The sequence below is a fragment of the Jaculus jaculus genome, chromosome 13 (assembly GCF_020740685.1).
Source record: "Jaculus jaculus isolate mJacJac1 chromosome 13, mJacJac1.mat.Y.cur, whole genome shotgun sequence".
NCBI classification, from domain to species: domain Eukaryota; kingdom Metazoa; phylum Chordata; class Mammalia; order Rodentia; family Dipodidae; genus Jaculus; species Jaculus jaculus.
In genome coordinates, this window is record NC_059114.1 from 84,001,896 (window position 1) to 84,017,878 (window position 15,983).

A 15,983-nucleotide genomic window follows, 5' to 3' on the forward strand; every position below is an offset into this window, starting at 1 on the left:
ATTTTAAAAGTTTCCTTAGATTTTCTCAATGCATAAATCAACATTATAATCATGATTTTATTGATGAAGAGAAGTTATATTATCTGGTACTTTTAAAATTTAATTGTAACAGGTTAATCAAAAAGACAGGTAAAATCAGTCAGGGTATTTTAACAAAGAATAAATATCTTCCAAATATCCTCATATGTATCAACATTTTATAATTCAATATTATAAATTCAAGGTGAAAAAAAACAACATTCTTGTGGCAGACATGATGGATTCATGTTTCATCTTCCATTTACGTGTTCTGTCACTTAATAAATACTTTACTGATTATTATATAAAACAGACATAAGTATAATATAGGTAGATGACAGAAAATACATCAGATATGAACAGAGACTTGCACGTATCTCTGATACCAAGTAAAAAGTAAATTATGAACATAAAAAATAATGGAGCAGAGTTTCTCAATAGTAAGAAAGAAGTAGATCAAGGCGATAGCATCTTAGAGGTTCTACAAATCAGTAACATTGAGCTTTAATTATCTAGATTTTTAAGAAAAAGGTTTGAAATTTATTGTTAAAATTTATATTGTTTTGCTATTGACTTGGATATATGGTCTTTGTTTATACTTAGCTTGTTTGGGATCTCACTATGTAGCTCATGCTGGCTTCAAGCATATAGTGCTGCCTCAGTGCCTCAAATACCAGGATTGTTTGTGTGTGTGTGTGTATGTGTGCACAACCATGTTTGGTAAGATTACTATTTTATCCCTACTGCAACCTTACAAGTAAGAATGGCCCAGTATATATACTGGCAGTGGACATGTTTGTGAGAAACAAAAGATTGATTTTGTTGTTGTTGTTTGCTTTGATTTGTTGTTTGGAGATAGGGCTTAAATGTAGTCCAGGGTGACCTGGAATTTACTAGGTAGTCTCAGGATGGCCTTGAATTCAAGGCAATTCTCTTACCTCTGCCTTCTGAATGCTGGGATTAAAGGCATGCACCACCACACCCATCTAAGACGTTGAATTTCTTCAAGGATTTCCACAATTCCATGTGCTATGGAAATATTAGCATTGTGTCTATAAGAAAAAGTCTATTTAAGTCAACTGACCAATAGAGATGTGAACTTCAGCTCACAAATTTTCATACTAAGATATCAAAATCTTTACACAATTATAGAGAAAATATTTTAAAGAGGGTGTTGAATAACAAAATTAAAATATATATATCCATATTATTATAAATTGAATAAGAACTAGACATGAATCAAGAGAATTATGCAGATAATATTAGTCATCAAACTCAAAATTGCTGGCAACCATAACTCTAGAGATATATGCCTGTAGTAATGAGTCCACAGAACAGTTTTAGGCTTTTTGATAAGAGGTAAGTGGGTGAGAATCCTGAATATAAGCTTGCACATGCATAGTGTACTGTATGATAAATGAGATAGAATGATTCATTGTAGTTAAGGCAAATATATTGAACTTTCATTTAGAATTTGAACCTTTTGTTGCATTGTGAACCTTAATAGTCAGATATAATTTTGTCATATTTAATCTGCCTGATGGTTTCACAAATTTTAAAGAATGTGTCAAGGTTAGAGTTAGGCTTGCCTCTTCTCGTTATGCATCATTTTCATTATCGTAGCCTTGCCATTGCACAGGCTGAGCCTCAGAGCATGATTGCACACATCATTTCAAGTCTGATTCCCACTGTTTTATATTGTTTCACTCTGACATTTTCAGTATGTTCTCATGCTTTTGACATTTGCCATATATCTCTATTTCTACCTATCTCTATCAACTATCTGTCCTCTCTCTCTCTCTCTCTCTCTCTCTCTCTCTATATATATATATATATATATATATATATATATATATATATATATATCATCATCATCTATCATATATCGGCACATAAATTTAACCACAGCCTAAGACTTGATGGATCTGGCAGGTAATTAACTAACTGGGTAAAAAAACTGTCTATTCCTGATTATTATGCTCCCATTGACATCTAATTGTTTTCACACATGTACCATCATACATTGCAATAGAAGGCATTCCAAGAAACTATTTTCACTGTAGGTAATCTTATTTGATGTTTCTATTTGAGCTAGGACTGTTTTATATAAGGTCAGATAAATTCCTACTAATGATATACAGAAATACATACTAAAAGGTAGTGGTAATTGTTATTTATTGGCAAGCAGACAGAGGTAGAGAGAAGAAATACAAGGTCAGAGGGAGAGGGTTAGAGAGAGAATGAGAGAAAGAGAGAGGGAATGAGTAGGCTAGGTCCTCCAGTTGCTGCAAACAAACTCCAGATGCATGCCACTTTGTGCATCTGGATTTACATGGGTACTGGGGGATTGAACACTGTTAGTCTTAGCAAGCGGGTAAGCTAACTGCTATGCCATCTCTTCAACTTCTTTATCTGGACTCTTATACCATAGCCACTTCAGTTAACAATTTCTCACCTGCCCTGAATTCATCCATCATTGACTCTAGGACTTTGGGGCATTAAATTTAAATGCACAAGTCATTGATACATGTTATAATTTAAAGGATAGAAGAAGAAAATCGTTTGGTCTCCAGTGTTTAGTGACAAGTTAGGGACCTGTCTATCAGAATTTACGCTATTTAATATTTTGTAAATGCATGAGGATGAGTGCATGCTGTTTAGTCAAAATGATGAAAGTTTATCCTATATTTCTACTAAAGCAGTCATCCCCAAGTGTTTATCACTATTTGTATGTAAAGTTGTGCAAGTAAAGAGGTCTTGAAGTAATGTTGAACATTCTTATATTGTTGTTTTGTCCATTCGTTTTAGAAAAGATGAAGATGTGTTCAAAAAGCACAGTAGTCATGTTTATATTTGCTCTCTAGTTCTGCCTAGGCATGTTAATCTCTTTTCATAATTGCAATTTCTGATGCATATGTAGATGGTAGTGTACTTCTTTATGTAGATGATGACAGAGAAGACCAGCCCGGCAGAGCAAACACTCTGTCGACATCTCTGTAATGCTCTCCCAAAGCTGCTGCCTTCATCTCTTCCTCATGAATTATGCTTTGTTAAATGACTTTAAATAAAGGGCAAAGATGTTAATTTAATTTGAAAATCACACCAAATGGTGTAAAAGCATAAAGATAACAACACCTCCTATATATTCATCAGCTTGGTTTCTAAGAAGAGTTACTAGATAAATCTCTCTTTTTATAAAAAGCAATCCTGAGTTGAAAATTAAAATCCTTGTCAAATAAAAAAAAAAATCATTCCACATTTGTTATTAAGTAGACTAGAAAGAATATTGCATGCATTTTATTCACTTCAAAGCTTTAGTAGATGTAAACATTGAGACAGGAAGAAATCACTCAGGAGTTCATATTGCAAATTTTAAAATTAATAATTTCTATAGTTTGTGACTCTTTCCAGTGCCTGTATTTTCTTGGGCATAGATTGGTATTATTCTCTTTTATATCTGAGGCATAATATGTGTGGGGGGAGTGTGGGTGTGTTTTGAATCATTTTAAATTAAACCAGGGAAAACATATCTTTGCTTTCAAAAAATACTCTAAAACTTGAATTACATATTAGGTCATTAGGACATGACTCAATTCTAATCCTAGTCTAATGTATTACATGTGGTAAACTGCCATTATGTTAATCTGAATTTATGAGAAAGAAGAAAGAAAATAATGTTTTCTTTTTCATAGCCTTATAACATTTTTATCCCACATATATAAATACCATTTTTCAACCTTATATAAAAGTCACACTCTGGGAGTTAGTTTCTATTGTCATAAAATTATTTGGACATTCATGCCCATCTCTTTGCAATCTATTGATACCTGCATGTTGTGTGAATTAATCATCATACATATAATTTATGAAATGAGAAAGCAGTTAATCTAAATAATGCTTGTCAGATGAAAAAGTCATGTTTGAGTAAAAGTTATTTTGTAACACATATCTAATAAGAATTCATATTAATTATATAGCTTCTTTCTGCAAAAATTTTAAATATGCTAAAAATCTCAGAATAAGCCTTATCCCTCATAAGACCTACCATTTGCATTCTAGAAAATATGATCCAGTTTTACTTCATTTTACAGTTGACACAAAATCTAAATCTAACTCCCATTTCTTATATTAAAACAAAGTATTTTGGGCTAGAGTCATGGTTTAGTGGTTAAGGTGCTTGCTGGAGAAGCCTAAGGACCCATGTTCAGCTCCCCAGATCTCAACCAGCTAGAAACAAAAGGTGGCACATGCACAAGGTGGCCCCTACACACAAGGGGGCACATGCATCTGGTGTTCGATTGCAGTGGCTGCAGGCCCTGGTGCACCATTCTCCTTTTCTCTCTCTCTCTCTCTCTCTCTCTCTCTCTCTCTCTCTCTCATAAAAGCACTTGCCACACATACCCCAGAAAAATGAAAACAAGCATTTTTGCCTTCCATTTCAGCTGCTGCTCTTCTTTTTAAGTGTTCTTAATGTAGCTGTTAACATTATTTTTAGTAGAAATTGTATCTTAAGTGATGTCATTCTGTTGCATGTAAATCTGCCTCGCCTATTTAACAAGTATACCATAGAGTATTGTCAGAAAGCTCTACCCAAGTGCTTCCTTGCAATGGTTCACCCAGCAGTCCTCTCACTAGTATTTGATTCTCCATCCTCTACTCCAAACTTGCAATGATTTTCAGCTGCACATTTTTCTCCATGGTCCTCCTTGTTTCTATTCCCTTCTTTCTTTCTGCTCAATTAAACACTATAAGTACATATTTAATTGCTGAGATGGTATTGGGATAATTGTTGGAGTACTTTCTAGAAAGTTATTGAGTTACATGCAATCATAATTAATGTATAAAATATGTATCAAATTTGTGCTACATTCAAAAAATTATATATATATATATATATATATATATATATATATATATATATATATATATTAAAGGTAAGAAGGTACATGTAAAATACCTTACAATCCAAATGTTTATGTGTATTTCTGGATGAACATGCATGTTTTCTTTGACTATTGCATTAGTTCCCTTTTTTCTTTCTGTGACCAAATACCAAACGGTACGCAACTGAAGAAAGAAAGGTTTTGTTTGGGCTTAGGTTTTGAATAAGTAAAACCTATTGTCACTGGGCTGGTCACATTGCGCCACAGTAGGGACTAGAAAGAGGTGAACCCTTCCTTGAGCATAGTGCCATTCACATACAGAATTTGTCCTCACCTCAACTTCATCAAAAAATATCCTTACCCACATGCCTAGTGGTATATCTCCTCCTAACTGATTCCACAGCATCCGTCATACTGAAAAAGAATATAAACTCTGTTCAGTATCTACAGTAAAATTTATCACATTTTGTAACACACATAATTTCTCTCTTTACATTAGGAAGAAAATGATCACTTGTGTTCTCCTCCTGTGAAAACGTGGACTCAGGCTACTACATCTGGGATTCTGTAAGCATCTCAGGATGTAAATATTGTCTGACCATTCCCTGATGGGCAGCTGAATCATGGACAGGCTAAACAAGTTACTCTGGACTGTCATTGCAAAAGATGCTGTGGTTTCTATCTTGAATGCCCCCTGAGCCCCTGAACCCAACAAAGAAAAGGACAACTGTGAACGGGAAAGCTATCTTACAATGAAAATTACGAGCACATCTTGCATCTGTCCAGTCCTGGTGTGTCTCTGTTTTGTGCAGAGGTGTTACGGAACTGCTCACCACAGCTCCATCAAGGTGACCAGAAATCAAACCAAACACACAGAAGGTGAAACCGAAGTTCACCACCGTCCCAAGAGGGGATGGGTATGGAATCAGTTCTTTGTTTTAGAAGAACATATGGGGCCAGATCCGCAATACGTTGGAAAAGTAAGTTTGTTTCCCTTTGATTTATTTTGTTTTCTCTGTTCTGAGTAACTGTGGGTTGAAATGATGGTGGAGTTGGAATCTCAGTTGAAGAGAAATGAAACTTGAACTAAAATGAGTATAGCTATAAAAATTGTTCCTTAGATGGGAGAACTCAAAATATGTAAGAAATGAATTATATGACTCAGGTTACATGGATTTAAACATTTTTCCATACATACTGAATTTAACATCTTTTATCAACATACTGTTTTCTGTATTACACACTGAGAAGTTTGATCACACCATTGGCTTTCTCTTCATTAGCATAAATGCATATTAGAATTTGCATTTTTGCTTATTAGGACATTGCTATCTATTTCTTTTAATATTTTGTTACTGATCATCACATGCTCTCAATACCTGATGTTTCTTTCTATTGTTACAGATTTTTTAATGTGGCTTTTAAAATATAGATTTTATCTCCAAAATTCTTATTCACAGGACTGCATATATATTTAAGTATAGATAAAATACGTATCATATATTAATAAACTCACAAAAATGGAGTTACTGCCTTATAAGTAGTGGGAGAATAAATTCCTTTTCTCTTTGAAAATATCAGCAGTGGAATTTAATGGTACACTAAGCTCCTCAGGACATCTTGTGTTCAGTCCATGGGCAGCTGAAACATGTGCCCTGTCAGCTCCAGAACAGAAAGGGAAGGAGAGAAATGTACCTCTGATTAATTACTGATCTCTGGCAGCAGCTGCCCATAACTCTGCCTAGTACCAATGGAGTAAGACTCAGCATAGCATTAGGGACACTGTGACTACAGGCTCAGAGCCCCCATCTCCCGGACTGACTGTTTATTTTTATTTCATCGCTATACTGGAAAAAAAAAAAAAGTACTTCATCCAAGCCATAGTACTTCCCTTGTGTGTAGGCTTGTGCAAGATCACAAGCCATCTGTTCCAAAGGATGTCCAACAGGGAGCGGCTGCAGCTGCATTTCCCATAAAACACAGGAGCCAAGCAGTGAGAATACTGAGCATGAAAAAGATCTAAACATTTCTCCCTATTTATCATGTGCATCAAACCGAGAAAAAGTCATCGGCAGTGATGCCATTACTCTTACAGGTGTTCTACCAAACTAATGATGATGGCTAATATCTTAATATCAAAATGTAATATGTGGACTTACTAAAGAATTATCTGTCTTGAGATAATTCAAAGTCTCTTTCTTTATACTTTTACTTTTGAACATAAGAAACAAAGAAGAAAAAATGTGTCTAGGGAATACATCATTCATATATACATATGAATATATATATGAATATATATGGTGCTATGTCAACTTCGGAAGGATCTACGCAGGTGCTTTCCATTACATGACATACAGTGTACTGGGCCAGTGGACAACTATAAAAGTTATCCCCAAGGATTTTATCATGTTATGCAAAAGTCTAGTATCACTAGCTATAAATTATTTAAACAACCACCTTCATCCATTTCGTTAGCACCTAGGCGTGCTTTCAAATGAAAAAGGCAGACTTGAGTGACTGCAGCATAGTAAGCCACAAAGTTGGAAATGTACGAAATGTATGGATGTGAAAATGTGCGGCAAACATCTGTGAGTTCTCGGGTGAAATGCCTTTCCTTAGGATACCCTGGACATCTGGAAGGTAGGCTCTGAGATGTCCTTCTTATGAACTGCCCTCTATTCTAGGGTTCCATGCTGATAGCTATGGACTTCTGCATCCTGCCGATGCTCGTGATAATGGTTAAGAATGATTGCAAGACAGACATCTCAATCAGTGTGCTGTTTGAAGCACATCTGAGAGATCGTCAGTACTGCACTTGCAGACACAGCTGCTCTTCCGTCTACACTTCCCTCTGGGCATGAGTACTAATAAGCTCCGAAGTTGCTTTTGTTTGGATGTCATTACATCACATTCGACGAACACATGGCTATGTCTTTTGAAGTATGGTTCTTATTCACAGAAAAATAAATATAGTTCCATCAAGAACCCAAGGACCCCCTTCTTACATGGTTGTATTAGTAAACTGGTAGTTGCGAGGACAAACACTGGACAAAATGTTAAGTTTAAACAACCACGGAAGGCTTCGTTTGGACTTACACTTCCCCGTTGCAGTCCCTCATGGCAAGGAAGGCATGGTGTCGGAAGGTTGAGTCAGATGCTCATGTGCAGTGAGGTGAGGAAGCAGAGAGGGGATGGATGTTGTCGCTGATACAGCAGTCTACTTCTTCTACAGTTCAGCATCCCAGACTATGGGTTTGGGTTGCCCACTGTTAAGGTGGATCTTCCTAATTTAATTAACCTAGTCAAGCTAATACTGCACTGCTACGCACAGAGACTAATGTAATCCACATAATCTCTTACAAGTAACTCTAGAAATTTAAAATAAAAAAGCCGACAAGCACATCAATGGACTACAGTAAAGAAGGGAGCATTAACCCTACACAGTTGCAGTCATTTGACTTTAGGCAAAGGTTCTTAAAGCAACATGGAGAAAGGGTGGTCTCAACAAATGGAGCTCGCTAAACCAGATATTCACAGGTAGAAGAATGAAATTAGGTGTCAACTTGATTGGATTGGTAATGAACTAAAACCTATATCTGTGTGAATCTAGGAGGGCATTTAAAGGAAGGATTGACTCAGAGGAGAAACCCTCCCTCTGGAGAAATTATCTTTTTTTTTTCTTTTTTATTTTTTTTTCTTTTTTTTGGTTTTTCAAGGTAGAGTCTCACCCTAGCCCAGGCTGACCTGGAATTCACTATGAAGTCTTGAACTCATGGTGATCTTACTGCATCTGCCTCCTGAGTGCTGAGATTAAAGGCATGTGCCACCACACCCAGCTTAATTCATTTTTTATTGACAACTTTCATAATTGTAAACAATATCACATGATAATTCCCTCCCTCCCACCACTTTCCCCTTTGAAATCATCTCCATCATATCCCCCCTTCTCTCAATCTCTCTTTATTTTGATGTCATGATCTTGTCTTCCTATTATGATGGTCTTGTGTAGGTAGTGTTAGGCACTGTAAGGTCATGGATATCCAGGCCATTTTGTGTCTGGAGGAGCATGTTGTAAGGAGTCCTACCCACCCTTTGGTTCTTACATTCTTTCTCCCACCTCTTCCTCAATGGACACTGAGCCATGGAACGTGTGATAGAGATATTTCAGTGCTGAGAACTCCTTTGTCACTTTCAGCTCCATGGTGACTTCTGAGTCATCCCAAGGTCACTGCCATCTGAAAAGAGGTTTTCTAACCAATAATGAGAGTAGCACTAATATATGCATATGAACATTAATAGGAGTGCTTATTGAGAAATTTGGGGAGCATAGTATATACTTTATTAGCCAGACAGCAGCAGACATTACACCTCTAGGCCTCATGACTACCCCTGTTGTATAGGTTTTCAGTGTCAGGGATGTGTTCCCTCTGATGGAGCACACCTCCAGTCAAATTAGAGGGCAGTTGGTTTCCCCTAAAATAGATGTGCCACTATTACACCAGTTGGCTCGTTTGGCCTGGCTGGCCAAATTTAAGGTTTACAGTGTTCACTGTTGGGGTATCTTCACTGGTGATTTTTTTTCTCTCCCATTGAACTACATGCAGCATGGCTTATTCCAGTTTTCTGTCAGCTGGTCTACATGGAGAGAAGGAGAGAGAGAAAGAGAGTGAGAGAGAATAGGCATGCCAGGGCCTCTAGCTTCTGCACATGAACTCCAGATGTGTGTGCCTCTTTTGTGGGTTCTGGGTAATTGAACCTAGGTACTTTGGCTTTGCAGGAAAGTACCTTAACAACTAAGCTATTTCCTCAGTCCCCAAGGTATACTTCTTAGGGATAGATTGTAAAATAATTTACTATCATGTCAAATACCTTTTTTGTAATTTTCTGAACTTTACATTTCAGGCTATGTTCAGAATCATACACTTTCATGGATTTTTAAAAATTTATTAATTAATTTCTAGTATCATTTTACTTTCTAATCTTGCTGATCATATATGACATTTTTAAACATAATAAGTTTTGGTCAAAACATTCTTGAATGATCTCTCTTTACTATTACACCATCATAATATTTGTCATGTGAGCTTCATCATGCACATGGAGACACTTTTAGGTTTCAGGTTTTATGGACTTTTCCAATTAATTATAACATTTCACTTGCTTCTTTACAATGGGCTTATTTTTGCCTACATTAAAAAAAAAATACTACAGTTTGGCCAGGCATGGTGCCACACACCTTTAATCCCAGCGCTCAAGAGGCAGAGGTAGGAGGATTGCCATGAGTTAAAGGCCACCCTGAGACTCCATAGTGAATTCCAGGTCAGCCTGAGCTAGACTGAGACCCTATCTCAAAAAAATAAAATAAAATAAATAAATAGAAAAGAAAAAGAAAAAATGCTACAACTTTATTTTCTACTGTTTATTTAAGTCTTAGAATTTTGGCTAATACTCATTTTATATTCTCTAATTCCTATGATGATTGCTTCTGTTATCTTTTAAGTTTATGTTTTACATATTTGATTTTTGCAATTGATTTTAACTTTTTACACTCTTATTTACATGCCAAGAATTAATATCTTCAGCTATTTGTAAAGCCACATACACAGAATATTCACATTTCATCTCCCTAAGCTTAATATGTCAAGATAGTTTTAAGCTGAGAAGTTATGATCTTGTTACTTCTCAGGATGAATATGTAAAATACACATAAAGATATGTACTCATTTATGTTTTAACAAATTGAATAGCTATGAATTCATTTATATGTTGGTATTGATAGACTAATGAATGAACTAAGGTGTAATGCCTGTTCCTTGTCGTGATGAAGCTCGTTTGGACAGTCTGTCCTCTGTGCATCATGGAGAAGAAGATAAATAGAGGTGAGGTATCTAGTGCTCAAAAGTCACATGCGTCTGTAGGATATAGTCATGTGTATATTCAAACATACATGTGCATTAGAATACATGGCATAACATATTCCCTGTCCTGAACAGGAATGTTTAACATATTTGATTTTTATTTCATTACTTAATTTCTTATACCCCCAAATTGTACTAAAAAAAAATCACCATATTTTTAAGGAAAACAGATACAGGCTAGAGACTATTGTCTTTCTTTTTAAACTTACATTGCAGCAAGGGAATTTACCTATCAGGGAGATGAACTAATGTAATGATTCATAAACCTGTTTTGGAACACCTTGTCAGCTTGGTAATGGCTGGTTCAGTTCATTAGCTACTTGGTATGCATGAGTTCTTTCTGCCATTATATCAAAATTATGAGAAGTATTAAACACATTTATAGTAGCCAAGACAGTATAAACTATTTTTAATTAAAATAAAATAACAGTAAGCAGAATGGAAATGCTATGAGACATATTTATTTTCTCTGAAATTACATTTCTGTCTCACATATGACTATATTATGAGTTTATTTTAGGCGTGTTTTTTCTTAATCTAAGGTTTCCATTGTTATTTCTGTTTTGTGAACTCTGTTATTACTGTTCCCCTGAATTAAATTGACCATGAAGTGTTTCCAATTTTATTACTACTTCTATAAACATCTACGTAGAGTAGAGTCACTTAATGTGTTATCACACATCAATTATTTGCACCAAGAAAGTTAAGTAAATATCTGTATGATTCAGGGATAGGAGTGTCAGTACGCAGCATGCAAAGCAGGTGTGGGCTAACAAAGGCTTGTGGAGAGCCATTAATTGCACATGAGTTGATTTCTTCCCGAATAGAATGAACAGTGTGTCATTAGTTGAGGTCTAGCATGGAAACACCCAGCCTGTTTCTGTACACTGCGTTGGTCCGTAGTGCCCAAAACACAGTGTTCTCTGCACTGCAAGAGACGGCACTCCTTCAGTACATGGGGGCGTTATTTTCATCTGCATAGTTTCTCAGGGTGAATTATCATGAAGGATAAAGTTACCTGAGGGGGCAAAAATGTTTGTTTTTCATATCATACTCTAGGTGTCTTGCAGGAAAGTCATATAGAAGAAATATCTTCATGAGGAGCCCCAGCTTCCCTGGAGTCATTAGATGGAATGTGGACTTCTAACACCACGAACTCAAGGGGCTCCTGGTGCAGACTAGCTGGTGTTGGCTTGCTCCTGCAAACTCTGCATGTGTCCGTAGCTCTTAGTGGGAAACAGAAAATTCAAATTTCTATGAAGAAGCAGAATGCTCTTCTGTTTTTTTGTTTATTTTGACTAGTGCTTTCCCAAATTTTCCCTGACTGCAGATGTCTGTAGGAGATGCTGACCAAGGGAATGACTTTCTACTAAGAGCTTTCTGTTATGTGGTTTGGGGTCAGGAACCTCTAGGAATGTTGTCTCTTTTGTTGGGTACAGGAGCTTGGGGCTTCAGACATATAGTTTTCAGTAAGAACCCCTCCTTTTGGCTATCTTGTGGAATTTATTCATTTCTTTTCTATTTTTTTTTTTTTACTTTATAATAACAGTATTTATGACTGTGCTCAGGGTAAAAGATAATAACAAGTAGATTTACATCCTCTCATCTGAACTAGATGCCAAATCTTCCTCTTACCTTAACAGGGCATCTTTTTTTTTGTCACTAAAATTATGTGGAATGGTGTTTTATTTTAGTCAAGATTTACAGTAAAAGTATGATCCATACTATCTTCAGAGGAGGGGTGTGTGTGTGTGTGTGTGAGAGAGAGAGAGAGAGAGAGAGAGAGAGAGAGAGAGAGAGAGAAATTGGTTAGTGGGAGTTTCCATATGTGATTATGCAAGCCAATGAATCCTATAAGTTAGTGTTTGCTCTGCTGAAGAACCAGGAGGAGAACCATGTCATTCAGCCTGAGTCTGAGAGGGGTGCCCTGCTGACTGGCGGTCATAGCATCACACTGTGATCGCCTCCCTATTGTAAAGCACAGTTCAATGCAAGGCGGATGGGGTTGGCCTTCGCCCGCACCTGGAGCTCAGTGTCCTGCTCAGAATTTCCCAGCCATGGGCACATGGACGACTTCAGGTTATGAGTATGGCCATGCCCATGAGCTCCAAGATGCAGCCACTGTGCCACATTCTAGCCCTGGCCATGATAGCCACAGTGGTTACAGCCTATAGCACAGAGAGCAACAGCCTCAGTGCCATTGTCCTGGGTGATTGATCCTATGTGCTAACCGACAGGCTGCATACATGGAGCTCACAACCAAACTCCCAGGGTACAAAGCAGAAATTCAATACAGAGGGCAATCGAGAAACTGTCCTTACATCAAGCAGACCAGGGACAAGGTACACTTGGGTGGATGAAAGGAAGATCCTTGGCAAGAGGGACCATTAAGAAGATGAGGAACAAGATCCACCGTTAGCACAATGGGGAGGGAAGTGGGCAACCGTGCAAAATCAGATCCTAGAGCCTTCCTCAGAGGGAATTCCAGCTCAAATACCCTTTCCATCCCCATGGGAGCTTTGGTTTGTAAATAACCAGGTACCTTCCCTTTTCCACATACTGGGGCTTCCAATTTTCTGTCAGCCCTAAGGAAGGAAACTGAATACTGAGCCAGTCAGGCCTCACTGGTGGGCAATCCTATGTCAAGTCCTTAGTCCTGAGCAACAGCAAGCAAACATCCTAGGGTGGGAGAAGAATGTCTCAGTTCAAATAGAGCGATTAACTTTACTCCTCCTCCCCCTTTTCGTCCTGACTGAGCCCTAAATTTATTGGATGTTCATAATCCCTGTCCTTGATTATAGAGCTTCCATATCCAGATATTATTTCATAAATTTAACCTCTTCTGTAAGTATCCTTATAAACACAGAAATAACATTTTAACCATCAATCAGGCATGCTTTAAACCAGGTGAGGATGATGGCGTATACACTTGTACAGTCTACTACGTTTGATGCCTTCCTGTTTTCATTGTTATCACACATGAGACAGAACTGGTCAGGTTATCATTGAATATTGATCATTCAACTTGGATTATATGAGAAAATTTGGTTTGTTCATTTCAACTAACACTTTTTTTTTTTCCCCAAAAATGGATAAAGCTTGGATCATTGAGACACTTCTCAACTTATAGGATCTTGGAACTGTTGTAACGTATGGGGAATTTCCTACCCCAGTTCAGTACTCCTACTTATGTGATTGGTTCTATTTGAGCCATAGGTGCTCTGGGACTTCTCCCCTAAAGGCACAGCTGTGGTGCTGATCTGTACAAGAAGGAGGCAGTGCTGTCGGGGTGGCCCCTCCCCACACCCTTACTCTCAGACTCTCCACATGCACTAGCACAGCGACAAGACTCTTGTACACACGGGCTGTTCTCGCTCTTCCCAGAGGCTCACATTTTAGTCATTTATGTCTACCATTTAAGTCTCTCAGTATTAAATTTCTTTCATTAAGCCTTTCATTTTCCTCATGGTAACACCAAGAAAATCCATAATGAATTTAATAGTGTGGAATCTCTCTTTTAGATTTTAATCTAGAATTCAGTAAGCAAGCATACTCCTAATTTCCTCCTGACTGGATACATTACATTTCTCATGGTAAATCATATTGGACATTCAAGGACAGATTTTTATGGCCACCATATCTAAATGATCAAATACTTATTTCTTATGTTGTTGTAGTGACAGTGGCAAACTCACTTAAAACAACACATAACATGGGCTGGAGAGATGGCTTAGCGGTTAAGCGCTTGCCTGTGAAGCCTAAGGACCCGGGTTCAAGGCTCGATTCCCCAGGACCCACGTTAGCCAGATGCACAAGGGGGCGCATGTGTCTGGAGTTCATTTGCAGTGGCTGGAGGCCCTGGCGTGCCCATTCTCTCCCCCCCCCTCTCTCTACTTCTTTCTCTGTCACTCTCAAAAATAAATAAATAAAAATGAACAAAAAAATAAAAGAAAAAAACACATAACAGACTATAATCAATGAGGATAAATTTAATAATTACACTAAATGTCTGGAGTTAGTAAAATGCTTAAAAAAAGATGACTACTTTAGTTTGTGTTACTCTTAATATGAGTTGAGTAAAAGGGGAAATATATTTACCAAAATAACAGCCTTCAATTTCAACTTGATTTATAGCTAATTTAGTCAAGCTATGTTTGTTTTTAGAAAATAGTCAAGTGTTAGTTATAAGGATGGTGAGGGACAGCAGACAGAGTTTTCTTTCATAATATGTGGGAAGAATCATTAGTAGGTGTAAAAGTATAATGTCAACAGTCATTTGGTACTCAGAGCCTGACTGGAGGACACTGAAATTGTTTCACCATTGCACTCTTAAGATTTGAAGCCTACTATAAACATAACACAATACTTTGAGAAAAGCCGTCCCTTCTGTGCACCTAATGTATTAACAAATGCCTTTGTTCATAGGTGTCTCAATGATGCTTTCCACCACTGAAGCAGAAAATACATTTCAGCTCTTGCTGGTTTATTGTATTGGAGACATTAAAATTATTAGTTTTTATTAATGTATGGGCATTTTTGCATTCAGATTTCTATTTACCTATTTTATAGCTTCTTGAAAATATAATATTGCTGTGTATCATTAACTTATGAGCCAGATGCCATTGATACAACAAGTATATTTCTAAAAGACCTTGCACAGAATTCCCTTTATGAAATTATGCTAATTGAATTAGTCAGATCTCCATGGAAACAGAACCAACAGAATAAAGACAAACAAATAATATATGTAGGAAAAGTTTGCTGAAGATGAAATATGAGCATAAATGTCTATACAAAGATAGATACATCACAGTCATTTGCTTACATGATTATGAAGTATGAGAATACTCTACATCTCTTGGCTTCCAGGTGGAGAATCAATGTGGCCGGAGATGTAATTCCACACTGTCCCAAGACCACTGCTATGTTCCAAATTGTCAAGAATCAGGGATGTAATGGCTGGGGTCAGAGGAAGATGAACATCTTACCTCTTGAAGAAAGAACAACTCAACTTTTTAATGTTTGCACTCTTAGGGCTTTCAATAGGGAATATGCCTGTGCATATGAGAGAGGGTTATTTTGGCAATTCAATTCACTAGTTCAGTGATAATTCTGTCAGGAATCACTCTCATAGCTATTTAAGCATCCATTAAACCAGCCAATT

The 15,983-nt window shown here is 37.0% G+C and overlaps 1 protein-coding gene across 6 annotated transcripts in view; it reads left to right on the plus strand.

Moving 5' to 3' along the window:
* Cdh18 (cadherin 18) overlaps positions 1-15,983 on the plus strand; it is an 833,519-nt gene that overhangs the window by 579,727 nt on the left and 237,809 nt on the right. For all 6 annotated transcript variants that reach the window (XM_045132913.1, XM_045132915.1, XM_012947493.2 and 3 more), the window contains one exon: positions 5,401-5,881. In XM_045132913.1, coding sequence (XP_044988848.1) covers positions 5,654-5,881 — 228 coding nt within the window. In that variant the 5' untranslated portion in view covers positions 5,401-5,653. The remainder of the gene's footprint in view (positions 1-5,400; positions 5,882-15,983) is intronic.